General features: G+C 43.4%; 1 protein-coding gene across 1 annotated transcript in view; it reads right to left on the reverse strand.

The window, feature by feature from the left end:
- Positions 1-5,712: 5,712 nt before the first annotated feature.
- The window catches only part of LOC126091503 (tubulin alpha chain-like), a 32,828-nt gene continuing 20,654 nt past the window's right edge, over positions 5,713-17,886 (reverse strand). Inside the window, exons 4-5 of the mRNA XM_049907071.1 lie at positions 9,956-10,312; positions 5,713-5,976 (exon numbers count right to left, since the gene is read on the reverse strand). Coding sequence (XP_049763028.1) covers positions 5,713-5,976; positions 9,956-10,312 — 621 coding nt within the window. The remainder of the gene's footprint in view (positions 5,977-9,955; positions 10,313-17,886) is intronic.

Consider the following 17,886-nt stretch of genomic DNA (forward strand, 5'->3'; position numbering starts at 1 on the left):
ACGAGGACGGGGCATGAGTCGTGCTTGGGTAGCTCAGTTGGTAGAGCCCGCGAAAGGCAAAGGTCCCGAGTTCGAGTCTCGGTCCGACACACAGTTTTAATCTGCCAAGAAGTTTCATATCAGCGCACACTCCGCTGCAGAGTGAAAATCTCATTCGGTATAGTTCAAAAACCATTTTCGATTCCATGCTGCATCTTAACAGGGCCAAAAACAAAAAAGGAAGAAAAGAACACCACACGAAGATTATCTTGTATTCGAGTTTCTAAGCAATGTAAATGTACGTTTCCACGGGCCACAAAAATTGCTAAATGCCGACACTGTGTCCCGACAATGTTGTTCGACAGTATTGCGGTCACATGAATTGCAGCCAGTTGTACTACAACAGTACCAGCCACTACTGCCTGACTAACTTCGTGGCAATAAATTTCCTATCAAAAGTGTTTACAGGGGGTTAAAGAGCCACTATAAAATGATGAATGCGAGCTAGTGGAAGTGAGTGTAGTTCTACTGCCATTAGATAACTCAAGAAATAAGTTAGAAAGAACAAGATAAATAGGGCTTTGCGCACGTGTTATTTTCTAAGTAAGAGGAATGTTTCACAAAATCCAACATGAGAACTGGTTCTCTATGCATACCTTTTCTCAGAATCTTTCCAGAATATCGAATCATGATTTAGAATATTTCGTTAATGAATTTGTCCGAGAATTTCTAAAATAATGTAGACTACACAGTCAGACGTCGACGTGCAATCACCACTCACAGGCGGCAGGTGGCACTACTAGCAGTGGAGGATATATAAAGCGTGTCGAGGTAGACGTGGAAAACAGTGCAGTCGTTGTAATGCAGAAACGGAGCGATTTATCTGACGTCCAGAAGGGTATGACGATTGGCTTTCAGACCAAGGGCGGAAGCATTTCCGAAATGGTTAAGTTAGCAATTTGTTCGTGTGCCGCCGTGGTTAAAATATACTGTGGCAAAATGGCTCTATTCAAAACCGGCGCCGAGGCAATTGCGGTGCACCACTGGACATAGATGACAGGGGTGAACGACAGCTGCAGAGATGCATACGGGCGAATAGGCGTGCAACTGTTGACCAGCTAACCGCCCAGATGAACCACTGTGCTGCCAACAGTGTCTCCCCAACGGCATTTCAGCGAACACTGATGCGTGTGGGCGTCTGCAGCAGGCATCTGTTTCAGGCTCTCTTGCTGACTGCTGTTATCGGCGACGAAGGTTGGAACTGCCACGCCAGTACCACATCTGGACGTCCACTGAATGGTGACGGGCGACCTTTGTAGATAAATCACGTTTCATGCTCCATCGAACAGATGGCCGTCTGCATGTACGGCGTGAAACGTCTGAAATCAAACACCTGTAACAATCGTCGAAAGGGCACAGGCCGGAGGAGGAAGTGTTATGGTCTGGGGAATGTTTTCGTGTCATTTCCTTGTTGATCTCGTCATTCTGTAAGGCACAGTGGATCAGCACAAGTATACATCTATGCCTGAGGACCATGTCCACTCCTTAATGTAGTCTGTTTGTCCTCGGTACGATGGCATCTACCAGTAGGACAATGCAACGTTTCACAGGAGTCCGCACTGCAAAAGGTGTTTATTCGGGATTTTGCCAGGTGGTCAGTGGACAGCATAGTTACAATCCGATTGGCCATCACTCGTCTGTTTTTAGCTACTGGTAGTCGTGCAGAAAAATATTACTTTCATACACATTGAATACATTTGCTTTAAACATGTCCTATGAAACATGTCCTAATATAATGAAGCCATGGTGATAATGTCAAAACACAGGCACAAAATCAGCTTAGCGTCGTCACACACACAGTACTGACAATATGGCGTAAACTAGGCCACAGTGACGGTAGAATCATCCTATTAACAGCAATACTGTTCATAATAAAACGCTATACAGTAGCAACAAAAAATGTGCCGCAAGCTCGTTACATGTCACTACCGTACTCCTATACGTATTCGTTCATTATGTAATTGTACGAAATGCAGTAAAATGAAAACTGCAATAGGTAAAAATCTATAGTGGGCTTATCATGTATGAAAGTAATATTTAGATGTACACTGTCCACCAGTTTCATTTGGTTTACCCATGTTTTGCTGCAGATCTGAAAGTGGTCATCGCTCATCGAAACCAGAAGTCTAAGCAAAAAACAATTTTGTGATCATAGGCGGAAATAAATGAAAAGTATCCTACACTTTCTGGACGACTGTTCTATTCGTGATTATGTCACAGCTTGTGAGACAGAGATAGATATTGCCCTGCAACACGAAATATTCTCCACCCTTTGTGGACAACACGTCGGCAATACGTCGGCAACTATCTGCTACATCAGCAATACTGCCCAGACCAACATTAAAATTGCCGTGTACTGCATCTACATTCATCAATGTTGACAGCAACGCTATTGCGCCCAGATACTGCCAAAAAATGCCTGTGTAAACAAACCTTAAAGTCCATCTCTCAAACAGTAACATTCGCTAAAAGCTTACTTGCTGGGTCGCGCAACGGCCTCCAAGTCTTCTCCGTCGACGGCGAACCTGCTTCTCTGGAGGGAGGTTCGCATCTTTTCCCGCGATGGCTCCGATGCCATTTCCCTTTCAGTGTTCCCTGAATTCTACCTGCGCTGGCCAATCAGGAGTTCTGTTGACGTCTGATATCACAGCCTGGAAGATAGTGAGCCACATCAAACGTGTCTACGCTAGGGAATATAAGCTCAAAGTCCATTTTAATTAGCGCAAACTTCTCCACAGTGAAGTAATGAAAATATTATTGGTTTAATTAATGCGTACAGGGAAGAGACGTTCTTATATGCTGAGAGAACACCCAGTTATTCTAACAAACATCTGTACCTGAAGCGGACATACACTGAGGTGGCAAAAGTCATGGGAAACTCCTAGTATCGTGACGGACGGCGTAACGCAGCAACTCGACGGGGCATCGAGTCAACAAGACTGCCTCTATAGCCGTCCATGATTGTGAAAGTGTTAGCGGTGCAGGATTTTGTGCACGAACTGATCTTTAGATTACGTCCCATTATTCCTCGACGGGATTCAAGTTGAGCGAACTGGGTGGGCAAACAATTCCCTAGAACTGTCCAGAATAGCCTTCAAACCAACCGCGGAAAGTTGTGCCCTGGTGACATGGTACATTGTCACCCATAAAAAGTCCATCGTTGTTTGGGAACATGACGTCCATGAATGGCGGCATATAGTATCCAAGTAGCCGAACATCGAGAGGACCCAATCTATTCCATGTAAACGCAGCCCACAGCATTATGGAACCACCACCAGCTTGCACAGTGCCTTGTTGACAACTTGGGTCCATGGCTCCGTGGGGTGTGCCCCAAACTCAGACCCTACCATGACCTCTTACCAACTGAAATCGGGACTCTTCTGACCACGCCACGTTTTTGCACTCGTCTAGGGTCCAATCGATATGGTCACGGGCCCAGGAGAGGTACTGCAGGGGTTGTCGTGCGGGTAGCAAAGGCACTTGCAGTGGTCGTTTGCTGCCATAGCACATTAACGACATATTTCGCCTCACTCTCCTGACGTATACGTCCCACATTGATTTCTGCGATTATTTCAACAGTGTTGCTTGTTTGCCAGCACCGACAACTCTTTGCAAGCCCGCTACTCTCAGTCGTTAAGTGAGGTTCGTCGGCCACTATGTGAGAAATAATGCCTAAAATATGGTATTCTCGGCACAGTCTTGACACTGTGGATCACAGAATGTTGAATACCCTAATAATTTCCGCAATGGAATGTCCCATGAGTCTAGCTTCAAGCACCATTCCGCATTCAAATTCTCGTCGTGCGACTATAACCGCATCGGAAAGCTTTTCATATGAATCACCTGACTAAAATGACAGCTCTACCAATGCACTGCCCTTTTAAACATTGTGTACGTGATGTTACCGCAATCTGTATATGTGCATATCGCTGCTCCATGACTCCTGTCACCTCAGTTGCCTCGACAGGACTGTGGCGTCTCAAGTTTTATTTTGCGCTCCTAATGTGACACAATCCATGCACAGACGTATTAATTTAAAGACATTTGCTTCTACCGTGGGTATAGGAATACAAATGTTTCCCTCTTTGCAAAGACGGAGACGACACCAAATAAAGTATCGTACACGTTCATCGGCTCAAAGTTCAAATGGTTCAAATGGCTCTGAGCACTATGGGACTTAACTTCTAAGGTCATTAGTCCTCTAGAACTTAGAACTACTTGAACCTAACTAATCTAAGGACATCACAAACATCCATGACCAAGGCAGGATTCGAACCAGTGACCGTATCGGTCGCGCGGTTCCAGACTGTAGCGCCTAGAACCGCTCGGCCACACCGGCCGGCGGGTTCAAAGTGTTAGGCGCTTTAGTAACGTGCTCCACGGGTTACGGATTATTTAGCGATATTTACTGCAGTGCTCTTACGTAGCATTATATGATAAGTCCATGTTGCATGACGGTCAACATTTTGGTGACCGAAGCAAATAACGAAACCAGATTTTTATGTTTCCAACATACTGGTCACAGAGGATCAGAAGTAAAAGAAATTGTTTTATAAAATTCCGTCTCCCATGATAAGAGACGAGTCGGTCAAACAATTGTAAGAAATATCTAACGTGGGACTTAAAGGCATAAACGAAAGATATTCTAAGTATAAATCTGCCAGAAAGAGGAAGGAATTATATTTCATACTGCAGACATTAATGCTAGATTACTAAATTCTCGTGCAATTTACGATTGCAGTTATCACCAGTTCTGATATTGTCAGTTTAAGGTGTAAAAAAGAATATTTTGTACTTATTTTTTACGTGACGTACCACAGGAGACCTTATAATTGTAGCTAAAAATAATTATGACTTTCTTTGCATTAAATTTGCAGTAGTAAAATTTACGATGGTTTAGTAACAATGCAGCAATGCCTTCCTAAGTGTTCTAGGGTTAAACTGTGTGACAGATTTTGCATGCGAGATAGCTGTCCCTACTACCAGCTAGCCAACAGTCTAGCACGGCAAATAGCAAATATACAGCGAATCATGTTCCGCGAAGCAAACACTTACGACCAGATGTGTGACCTGATACAGAACACATCGTTAAACCTAATATTGCGCTGAACTAATTTGGGCACGTAGGGCTTGATATTAGAAAACATTTTTATCCGTAACCAGAAAGAATCCCCCGTTTTACGTGAGCATCGGGTATCGCCAGAAACACGGTAAAAGCAGTTATTTGTTTCGAATGTCTACATCTATCAACTGAATAACATACGCTGAAGATACCTGTGGAAAGACCAGAAAAATCGGTCTAACAACTCTTTGGAGAGAGAGTCTGTAGAGATGGAAGGTCAGGTGGTCTCATTCATACAGACATGAAAAACGATTCCCACTTATCGAGGCCTCTGTCTTCCCCCACCGTCAGGAGTGGGGAAGGGGGGAGGGAGAGGGGGAGGGACAGCCAACAGCCAGTCGCATTTCTTCTTGCTCCAGCGCCACATGCATCCTGTGTTGTCAGCTTTGTGGGTACGTGCAGAACCTAGTCAACACTGTTCTCCGCCTCGCGGTCTACCATTCACAAAATTACATTATTCGAGCTACACTATCACGGTGTTTTCTCACTTCTCCAGCTCTCACTTAACCTGATACGACTATACTACTGCTTTTTGGCCTGCGTACCAGTGCTCAGGTGTCTCTCTCCACCTCTTTGTAGTCCCGTACCAAGGCGCGAAGGTTGCTGCGCGCTTCGCCGAACTCTCCCTCCTCCATGCCCTCTCCGACGTAGTGGTGCACGAAGGCGCGCTTTGCGAACATGAGGTCGAACTTGCGCCCGAGGCGTATCCACGCCTCCTTCACGGCCGTGGAGTTGGCCAGCATGCAGGCAGCGCTCGGCGTTGGAGCCAGGTCGCCGCAGGGCACCGGCACTGGAGGCTCGCTGTTCATCCCGACCTGCAGTAGTGCCAATCTCAAAACATCTACGTCTGCATGCTTAAACTCTCTGATAATAAATTATCACAGTTTAATTAATTTTCGGCAAGCTGGCTGTTTAATTGATTGTAAAGCTCCGATCAGAGCATCATACTTGTTTTTTTAACAATGAGTGCGTGCTCTAACCAATACAAATACAGCTAAAGTCATTATTACGAGTATGTACTATTAATGACTGTGAAACTACTGAATGATGACCGTTTAAGTTTCAGGAAAACTTTGAATTTATTATCAAATATCAGTCACTCTGATTACCACCTCTTACAACCATACTGTAGAAATCACAATTGTACCTTTCACATTCGTGAGTCGTTAATCAGCTACAATTGTTATAGTTATTTGTAATATTTTGATGTAAGATATATTCAGCTTAACTAACTCACAATATCGTTTCCTCCCTCCCCTTGCAGCTAACTGTATTATAGCACAATATTATCTCAAATTCTCCATTAAAACTACAATTCAATCAGATAACATGCAACAAACGTCAAATTGTCATGAAGAATACTACATTCTTGAATATGCATTTTCGGTGCAGTCACACTACGTAGGTACGAGTAACGCCATCTATAACCTGTACACGACAAAAGATTAAGCAGTGTGTTCCTTATTAAGAAATCGCATTTGTATGTTGGCTGCTGGTGAGAAGATCGCTGTTATGCCTTGTGTAAGTAGGAGAAATGGTTCGCACGCTGACACTTGTTGATGGCCCAATATTGAAATCTGCAGAAATTTTGGGAAGGGCTGCACTTCTGTCACATTGAATGATTCTCTTCAGTTGTCGTCGGTCCCGTTCTTGCAGGGTCTTTTTCCGGTCGCGGCGATGTCGGAGATTTGATGCTTTACCGGATTCCTGACATTCGTGTACACTCGTGAAATGGTGGGGATAATCCCTACTTCATCGCTACCTCGGAGATGTCGTGTCCCATCGCTCGTGCACCGACTATAGCACCACATTCAAACTCTCTTAAATCTTGATAACCTACGATTTTAGCAGCAGTAAGCGATCTAACAACTGCGCCAGACACTTGTTGTCTTCTATAGGCGTAACCGACGCAGCGCCGTATTCTGCCTGTTTACATACCTCTGTATTGAATACGCATGACCATACCAGTTTGTTTGGCGCTTCAGTGTATAATAGCTAAGAACGAGAGCCTGTTATGCAACCCGTCTGGTCCTCTAAAAAGAGTGCGGTATTGTTGGTGTTTTGCCGAATATTATTTCACTCTCTTTAAAAATTAGACATTCGGAGCTATAATGTTTGTCTGCTGCTCTCTTTTTACGTCGTAAATGCAACTGCTCACATCACCGCAGGTTAGATGGACCAGCTGACTGCCCAGTGCTGTGCATGTTAAACGCACTGGGTAAGCTGTTATCGCGTATTGTCGCCCAATCGACGTGCTTGTAAGACGTAGCATAAAATGTATCCTTACTATCGTACATGACTGTACTCGAGACAGCTTGGCTTCCGCTCCACGTGAAAAAGATGAAACTAAATCCCATGAGATCCCAGCAAACGCACAAGCATACGTCGTGTAACGCTTACATCAAGTTCATTCTTATGGTGAACACAGTATAGTACCGCTGCGAGGCTATCGCTGCGGTGTCACTGTGTGTGCCCTGAAACAGTTTCTGACGCCGCGGTCTCGCTGCAGGGTCGCGCGGCTGGGCTGTTACTCGTTTGTGTGAACCGAGCCTCGGAGCTGTTGTATCTACTAGAGGTTACAGCACTGTGTTTTATATTTCACACTCTGTACAGACACAAATCATCTACAAACTTAATCATGCGTTGTTTCTGCAACGTTGTAAAAGCTACAACAGATTAATTTTCATTGTTTGCTATCCTTCCTAGCGTTGGAATCTTTATAGGCAGCAGTTTGTTATCGTTTTTTTCCTTGCCATTGACACGAGTAACAACAACAGCTAGCTGGCAAGCAGTGTGGACGCTAACCTAAAGTGAAGTCACCTAGCATCTAGCATCCGTTCTGTCGGAGTTTTCTCAAAAATTTGTACGCGCCACGATATTCTAGTCTCTTGTGGTACTATGAGATGCAATTTGCTTCCATAACTTGTGGTATATGGCACTTGCCACACGCGTATCCTTCGCCTTTCGACTCGGGTCGGCTATAGTTTACTTTGAAAGACCCGATGGTTCGATCTATTGCGCTCAGCGTAAGCTGACAATGAATGCCCTCTTGCGGAGCGCAGGGGACACGGGGAGCTCCAGCGAAGGCACGGAGGCGAAAGGTTGTTGGGAGGGATCAGCTGGACAGTTATTGAAATCGTTTGGGTTGTTGTAGTGTGGTTTTAAGAACTACACAGATGAGTTTGGCAGTCTGTGCGCTGTGCGTTCGTTAGCTTTCCATCAGTTTGCTGCTTAAGCCTACCAGTGGTTTTAGTGGCTGTTCAGATCAGCTGGGCAGCTGTTGAATTCATCTGAGTTGCTTTAGTTGTTGACTGAGTTGTCGTATATTTTAAGTGCTACACAGATCAACTGGGCAGCCATTGTATTCGTTGCCTTTGTAGCAGTTTGTTATTTAAGTTCACCGTGGTTTTAGGTACTGCTCAGATCAACTGGGCAGATGTTGACTTCATTTGAGCTGTAGTAGTTGTTGACTCAATTTTCGTGGGTTTTAACTGCTACCCATTTTAGCCGGGCAGCTGTTGGTGTGATTGACGTTGTTGCAGATTTTGTTGTTATATATTAATGTGGATATAATTACTGCGCTGCTCTGGCTAGCAGCTTTTGAGTTAATTAACGGCCGCGAGGGATTAGCTGAGCGGTCTAGGGCGCTGCAGTCATGTACTGTGCCGCTGGTCCCGGCGGAGGTTCGAGTCCTCCCTCGGGCATGGGTGTGTATGTTTGTCCTTAGGATAATTTAGGTTAAGTAGTGTGTGAGTTTAGGGACTGATGACCTTAGCAGTTAAGTCACATAAGATTTCACACATATTTGAACATTTTTTTGAGTTAATTAACGAGTCAGCAAGTTGACATTAGTGGTCCTCATGACAGTTCTGAACTGAAAGGAGCTATTGCCGATATTAACCATTTCTGTTAGAACCGCAGTAGTAACCGTTGGATTATACTTCAGTGATTATGAATTAGTCCGTTGTTATCGGATTAAAATCCATTTGCGGTCGGAAGGCGAGGATGACAGTAGTCGTAGAATGCTGTGAAACAACTATATCCTTCAGGCTTGCGTAACGGCAATTGGTGTGCGCCCTAGCGGCCCAAGTGTGTTGTCGGTTCTGGCCGGTTGTTTGGTTGTTGAAATAAGGTATTGTAAATGGGATAATTCCCCAGCCCTTCACTCGAGAATTATTCCTGAGATAGAGCTCGTGTTGCAGATTACATTTAAATAGATTCATACTAACTCCACAGCACACAGTTAAAATCAACTGATTATGAATTCAAGACCGCGTAAAGGTCTTGCATAATTCTATCTATCTATCTATCTACCTATCGCTTGAGGCTTGTCCCGCAGTTACGCAGGGTCAGCCATCGTTAATCGGATTTGGCATGTTAATGTTGAAGGGGTGGCCGTATGCCGTTCCTGCCGCCACCCCGTACCCCCCCGGGACGGAATTGGTGTACCCCAACTGTCTGTGTCGAGTGTAATCCATAGAATAGTGCGAATGTGTTCAAATGTCTGCGAGCCGTGTAACTGAGGCGGAACATGGGGACCAGCCCGTTATTCACCTAGCGGGATATGGAAAACCGCCTAAAAACCACATCCAGGCTGGCCGGCACATCGGCCCTAGTCGTTAATTCCCCGGGCGGATTCGATCTGGGGCCGGTGCGCCTACCCGAGTCCAGGAAGCAGCGCGTTAGCACTCTCGACTACCCTGGCGGGTAAAGGACTTTCATAATATAAACCATAAATATCAATGAAATCCTACAAATGTAACTCTAGTTGCTTATACTACTACTGGAACTTACTTTGAAACCAGTAGGGCACCAACTGACGAAGCGCACGGACCGCATAGCCTTGATGTTGGCCACGGCCAGGCTGATCTCGTTGGGCGCCACGCTGCCGCGGTACAGAATGCAGCAGGACATGTATTTGCCGTAGCGAGGGTCGCAGCGGACCATCTGCGCGGCTGGCTCGAAGCACGCCGTGAGCAGGCGGTCGGCGGAGATGGACGAGAAGGATGCCCTGCCGGGAGGCATCAGCGGCGCGTACGACAGAACAGGGAAGTGGACACGTGGGAACGGCACCAGGTTCGTCTGCACCTCCATCAGGTCCACGTTTTTGTCGCCCGGGAACCGCAGCGAGGTCGTCACGGAAGAAACCACCTGTTCGGGAACCACAAAAGCTCTGCTATGAGCGTGACTACCAACCTGTGCATCTCTCAAGACAATGTAAACAAGGGAACCTCACGTATTGACTATCTTCGACCAGCTTCCTAAAGCAATACTGTGCCGCTCATTTTCTTAAACTATCTAGATAAATCGACTTTGAAAATTAAAAAGTTCCCGAATGCTCTTGAGTAAAAAACGTTTAGAACGGTAGCCGCCGATAGCTGTTTACGTAACGTGAAAATATACACTACTGGCCATTGAAATTGCTACATCACGAAGATGAAGTGCTACAGACGCGAAGAAGACGCTGTAATATGCAAATGATTAGCTTTACACAGCATTCACACAAGGTTGCGCCTTGTCCGCCGCTCGTGGTCTCGCTGTAGCGTTCTCGCTTCCCGAGCACGGGGTCCCGGGTTCGATTCCCGGCGGGGTCAGGGATTTTCACCTGCCTCGAGATGACTGGGTGTTTGTGTTGTCCTCATCATTTCATCATCATCCAGGAAAGTGGCGCAATTGGACTGAGCAAAGATTGGGTAATTGTACGGGCGCTGATAACCACGCTGTTGAGCGCCCCACAAACCAAACATCATCATCATCACACAAGGTTGCGCCGGTGGCGACACCTACACCGTGCTGACATGAGGAAAGTTTCCAAGCGATTTGTCATACACAAACAGCAATTGACCGTCGTTGCCTGGTGAAACGATGTTGTTATGCCTCGTGTAAGAAGGAGAAATTGCGGTTTATCGTATCGCGACATTGCTGCACGCGTTGTTCGAAATCCAATGACTGTTAGCAGAATATGGAATCAGTGGGTTCAGGAGGGTAATACGGAACGCTGTGCTGGATCCCAATGGCCTCGTATCACTAGCAGTCGAGATGACAGTCATATTATCCGCATGGCTGTAACGGATCGTGCAGCCACGTCTAGATCCCTGAGTCAACAGATGGGGACGTTTGACAGACAACAACCATCTGCACGAACAGTTCGACGACGTTTGCAGCAACATGGACTATCAGCTCGGGAGACCATGGCTGCGGTTACCCTTGACGCTGCATCACAGACAGGAGTGCCTGCGATGGTGTACTCGACGACGAACCTGGGTGCACGAATGGCAAAACGTCATTTTTTCGGATTAATCCAGGTTCTGTTTACAGCATCATGATAGTCACATCCGTGTTTGGCGAGATCACGGTGAACGCTCAATGAAAGCGTGTATACGTCATCGCCATAGTGGGTGTATCACCCGGTGTGATGGTATGGGGTGCCATTGGTTAAACGTCTCGGTCACCTCTTGTTCGCATTGACGGCACTTTGAACAGTGTTACGACCAGTGGCTCTACCCTTCATTCGATCCCTGCGAAACCCTACATTTCAGTAGGATAATTCACGACTGCATATTTCAGGTCCTGTACGGGCCTTTCTGGACACAGAAAATGTTCGACTGCTGCCCTGGCCAGCACATTCTCCAGATCTCTCACCAATTGAAAACGTCTGGTCAATGGTGCCTAGCAACTGATTCGTCACAATACGGCAGTCACTACTCTTGATGAACTGTGGCATCGTGTTGAAGCTGCATGGGCAGCTGTACCTGTACACGCCATCCAAGCTCTGTTTGACTCAATGCCCAGGCGTATCAAGGCCGTTATTGTGGCCAGAGGTGGTCGTTCTGGGTACTGATTTCTCAGGATCTATGCACCCAAATTGCGTGAAAATGTAATCACGTGTCAGTTCTAGTATAATATATTTGTCTAATGAATACCTGTTTATCATCTGCATTTCTTCTTGGTCTACCAATTTTAATGGCCAGTAATGTAGTAATCCTAAGATCGCTGATTCTCGTTTTGGTTATTTTTTAAACATTTGTTTAGGTTGTGTGTTTTTTATCAAATGGGAACGATAATTAACAAATACGCATTCACAACTTCTTAATAAAACAATATCCTTTTTTTAAATAGTAGTTGGATGAAATCAAATTGAAATATGAGACTGACATGCGAAATACCCTAACATCAGATAAAGGAAACATGTATGCGTCAATAATACTGTTAAACACATGGAATTAAAAATATGCTATTTTCTACTGATGGCTCGCATTTTAGTACCAAATATTAATTTATTGTGGTACTCGCATTTTCATACAGTTAATAATTAAAAGTAAAAATACTATTATCTTATTAAAAATTACGATAAATAATTGTTAATTAACATTTCTATTTGTTAATAAATATGCAATTTAAATGAGCGTAAAAAAATAGGTTTCTAAAAGTAAGACACGAAATCCTATCTTTAGAATTACAAAACTCCTAAGCTACGCACTTTTTTCTTTAGAGCTGTCTAATTTTTCACACGGTAAGTCCAATAATTACGTGTCTTGTAAAGAAATAATATACAGTTGACTAACAAATTAAAATTTAAAATAAACTGTAAAAAAACTGCTTCCTTGTGGTCTCACTTCTGTACTACGGCACAGTAGTTCTCATGTGATCGTTGAAATTTTTATCTAACGCTAATTTTCAGAAAATATACGTACTTTTCGTTGTACCTTTTCGTGGTGTTGTGTACTGAGATATATTCGTAATCTTCTGTGGTTTTCTTTTTGTTTTTCATAATAAAATATGTTATGTGTCATTTAATCAAATCACTTGCATGCCTTTTTTGCGTTTGAGAACGGTACCTTGTTGGGATTTAAGAAATCTGTCGGTGTTTCAGCGTTTGGCAACATTCTACTGACGCAAATGATTATTCTGTCTGGCGCAGTTCCCTATTTTTCCATGCTTTTATATACAAATCACTGCTATTCTGCGTCTGTTAAATTAAATATGCAACAGGTCGATGAATCGGCTAAATGCATGCCATTTAGTTTGAAGCTGATTGTTCTTTTCCTGTTAGCTGTGCGATACAAAGCAAATTTCGCTTCAGATGGTAGGTCACGATCATAGATTTTCTCGATATTGATGGCCAGTCAAAAACAGAATATTGCTGTTGAGTGAAGGTCTTATCCTTGCCTTCCATTATGTTCATGTGTACGTCTTTCACTTTGCATGTCAACTTTTCATGTCAACTTTTCTGGAGTTTTTAGCTGAAAGTCGCCATATTCCATATAAAATACTTGAGGTGAAGGAATTCACATAAACTGGGACATGCAAGTTGGTTGGAACTATGTCACTGATCAAGTGGGCAATTAAATTATTCGATGTTTTTATCCACTGTTTGTACAGACTGTTAGGGCTATTGTAGAGATATTTTGGTGTTCGGTACCTTATTATGTACCCGCTTCAGTGTGTTAATTGTTTTTTCTCTGCATCTAACAATCTTGCCGCAAATACGTCACATAATTTACTAACTGATGTTTTCTGTATGGCCGTAACTGCACCATTAAGTGGACTACGTCTGGCAGTATAGAGTAATCATTTTGCGTGCATCCAAACTTCAACACCTGATGACCTGCTGCCCAGGAGAAAATAAGCATTAATGGCTTGCCCTTGCGACATTTACTTGGAGGTACTAAGCAACACGAAAACATACTACTCCTAATAGCTACAATTACTTGTCTGAAAATGAAGTAAATTCTGATATAATGAAGTTCGATATACTGTCCTCAGTCACCTATAAAAATATCTGCATTTATACACTTAAAATGCTGTACATGCTATACACAGATGCGCTATTGATTTGTTACATACTATACCTAACAAAAAAAAGTGAAGCACTCAGAAGACTTAGTCGAATGTCAATGTAACTTCTTACATGTACATATCGTTGGAGGGTGTGTCAGTGATGAGAGCTGCAGTTCTCTGTGGCAGGTAAAACCGTCACCAGGGCGCATTACTGCTCTTCGATTTGGTTTTATTACAAAGCTTTGTTAGAGCTCATAGGTTAAGGGGATCGAACAGCATCAGATGTTGAGTGATCACTTTTACGAACACGGATGTGCCGCGTACTCTTATGAGACAGCGTTATCAGCATCTGACAGTTTGAAAACGGCTTCATTGTGGGTCTCCGTTTGGCTTTATGGGCGAATCACGCAATATCCCGATTTTTTGAGTATTCGAATATGGTAATGGCCTGGTGTTGGATTTGCATGTGAGCGTGAGGCGATGCATTCTCGTCATCAAGGTACTAATCGACAACGTCTGGCCATCACAAGGGAGAATCGTCGTATTGTGCACCAAGCACATCGTAACCCCTTTACACTTGCATCTGCAATTCAGGAATAGGTCAGACGTATGACAATGTCCCCAACCGAATTAGGGCATAAGGGATGGACTTAATTCCGTTAAGTAACCTCATGCTGTCAAGATCTTTGTAAATTTGACTTAATTTTATAATTACTGAAGTAACATAACATACTCTCGCAACCTGAGAAGTTTCATTTCGTTTCCTTCTCCACTTCTGGGTGCTTGACTTTGTTTGTCAGTCAGTGTACATATGAAGATTTAATCCTCCTCCATTGCAAGCGAGTGCTGACGCGTCATATGTCACTTTAAAAATGTAGCTGCGTGTCACAAAGTGCCTCACTGATGATAAGATCCATTCATCCACCGGCGATTAGTAAAGAACCTTCGAATTCTTTTACATATAACAACCCTCGAAAAACAGCTAATATTCAAAAGTGATTTTTCTTTGTCACTGCGTCGTACTGCTTTAGACGATTTATTTACGGGTACTGAGCTTCAAGTCCTACGAGACTGAAGAAAATCGAAGAGAATTACGAGGTCCCCTTGTGATAGTAAATACGAACGCAGCGAAAATCTAAAGCTGTATACCTCCACCTTGCCCTCCGCCGAGGTCGCAAATAGAGGTGGTTTCGGATCAGTGAACGCTGCATAGCGTCTGGCACGGAGATGTCCTTGAAGTAACTGATTTGAAACAATTTGTTGTATCACTTTGGTGCCAACTGCTGCTCAAACTGCTTTTGCAGATACAGCAGGATGCGCCAGAGCATGGTCTCCCCTTGGTAGTCTCACGTGGCCGCCCGGAGCTCGGTCTTCCCGTGAACACCGCTGCCAGCAATCATGTGCAGTGGCTACATTCCTGACAAGTCTTTCTGCGATAGCGCAGAAGGAACATCCAGCTTCTCGTAGCCCTATTATACGACCTAGTTCAAACTCAGTGAGATGTTAACAATGGCATCTTTGTCGCCTTAAAGGCATTACTGACTAAGATCAACAACGTCCAATCTCAAAGTTAACTATAGCAAACCCGATTTACATCTTCATAAAGGTGTAACTAGTGCCACTCTTGTGCGATTGGCGCTAAATTTGAACAGATATCATCTTTTTGATGTAAAAATACGCTTACCAACTTTCGTTTCTGTCGCACAACTCTTTCTTGCTGTTGCGATTTTTTTTTCGTCAGTGTATTATCACTATTAGTGGTAGCAGCAGCAGAAGTAATGCTAGTATTAACTTTATTAGTTCATAGTCAGTATTATTTACACACATATCACTATAGACAGTCAAATCATTTTAATACTATTTGTCATGTTAAAAGTGTTTTTTCTTAAGTAACTGTGATGTAAGAAAGGTAGTGTATGTGTGAAACGCTTGTCCGATCTAAGAAAGGACCATGGATCAAAACTCTTCTCAACACTGCTTTTCACCAGACGTTTAGAACAGCTCTAGTTTCTCACAGAAATGGCATTTCTTGCCACTACTACAATGCTGGTTGCTTCAAATGGCTCTGAGCACTATGGGACTTAACATCTCAGGTCATCAGTCCCCTAGAACTTAGAACTACTTAAGCCTAACTAACCTAAGGACATCACACAAATCCATGCCCCAGGCAGGATTCGAACCTGCGACCGCAGTGGTCGCGGGGTTCCAGACTGAAGCGCCTAGAACCGCTCGGCCACAGCGGCCGGCACTGCACTGCTGTTTCGAAGTGATAGATAATATGTATTCCTTGGGCAAACACTGCTACATTTATTTTCATATGCAACTATGGACGTCAGAACGAAATATGCTGCTACTGTACTGCGGTGAGTTCATGTGCATCTCTTAACCATTTTAGAAAGCTGAGGATAAACAGGACGACCCAGTGGCCTTCTCTCCGGTTCGCCAGATTTCATCATCATTTGTATTTCTTTTGTGGAGCTATACAAAGAGCTTAATTTACGTTTGAAAAATTATATGCAGGAAACAGGAATGCACTAATATTGTTTCTGTTATTTTATAATATCAGCCGGAATAGTTCTTTAGTACCAACAGCACTTGCTTCCGGCATCACAAAAAGCAGCAAATGATGATCGTGATCCGGGAAAACATACTCACCAAGTGTGAGCAAATATAATGTTGGGTAACGCGTGGTCTACGCTTGGGTGCGTGCTTTAGCCTCAAAACTTCACGTTCGAGGTAGTACCACGAAATCGTAAAAGTGACCTTACACCTTACAGACACCAGCACTCAAGCACAATTTTCACACTTGATGTCTGTCTTCCAGTAGTAAAGTTTCGTTTGAATACTTTCTTTTTCTTGGATTGTTCTTGGTGTGTTCCGAATGCCGGGAAAAGTGTATCATTCCATTTTAAAGAACTTTTACGTATACAGACAGTTCATCTGTTCTGGGAATCGAGCATATCGACGAATGTTCCTTTTCTTGACATTAATACTGACAAGATATCGGTCCCAAAGGATTCCAAAACTCTCTAGAATGTTTTAATTTCGAGTTTGAAGTCGGATAACAAATGAAAAATATTTTTGAATGTGTTATGGTTACAAAGTAACGAATTTCTCATTTTTTTCTCTTTCTTTGTACTGTAAAACCTTTCTCCTTGCCAAATTTTATAATTATACGTCAACGGAAAGTACCCTAAAACTGTTAATGATTGAGTTTGCGAGTATTAAAATATGTAACATAAGTGGCCGTATGTTTTGATTGCACTGACTTAGAAGCTTTATATTTATACATTGGCATGGAACCATACACCTTAATATGCGATATACAGTTAAACTTAATACGTTTACCCGCCCCTAAGAAAAAGGGATGTTAACACACGAACGAACAGACAGACAGTCTGATAAGAAATAACAATTTTTTCATGTAATATAATTACGAATTAACAATTTTCAGATTTGTTTGCTTTGTTTATACTGTGAAACCTTCCTTAATGAAAAATTTCATGATTTTTGGTCAACGGGAAGTACACTGTAGGTTTTGTTGAGGGAGTTTGCGAGTGCCAAAATATGTGACATAAATGGTCGTATCTTTTGATTGCACTGGCTTCACTTTTTTTACCTCGGCAAGAGGCAGTAGACGTTAATATGTGACATGAATTTCAACTTCACACGTCTACCCATTCCTGAGAAAAAGGGTTTTGAAATGTCGGACAGACAGACAGACGGACGGACAACAACGTGATCCTACAACGGTTCCGTTTTTAACGACTGAGGTACGGAATCCTAAAAAAAGTACTTGTTTGAATATTTATGGCGATAGAAGAGGCAACAACATTACATGCCCGACTTCGCACTGTTATTTTCAGAAAATCTTGTTTCGATATCTTGAGCTGCTGACGAAATTAAAGAGGCACAACTTTCAGGTGATTCTCGAATAAGTTTTG

The sequence above is a fragment of the Schistocerca cancellata genome, chromosome 1 (assembly GCF_023864275.1).
Source record: "Schistocerca cancellata isolate TAMUIC-IGC-003103 chromosome 1, iqSchCanc2.1, whole genome shotgun sequence".
NCBI classification, from domain to species: Eukaryota; Metazoa; Arthropoda; class Insecta; order Orthoptera; family Acrididae; genus Schistocerca; species Schistocerca cancellata.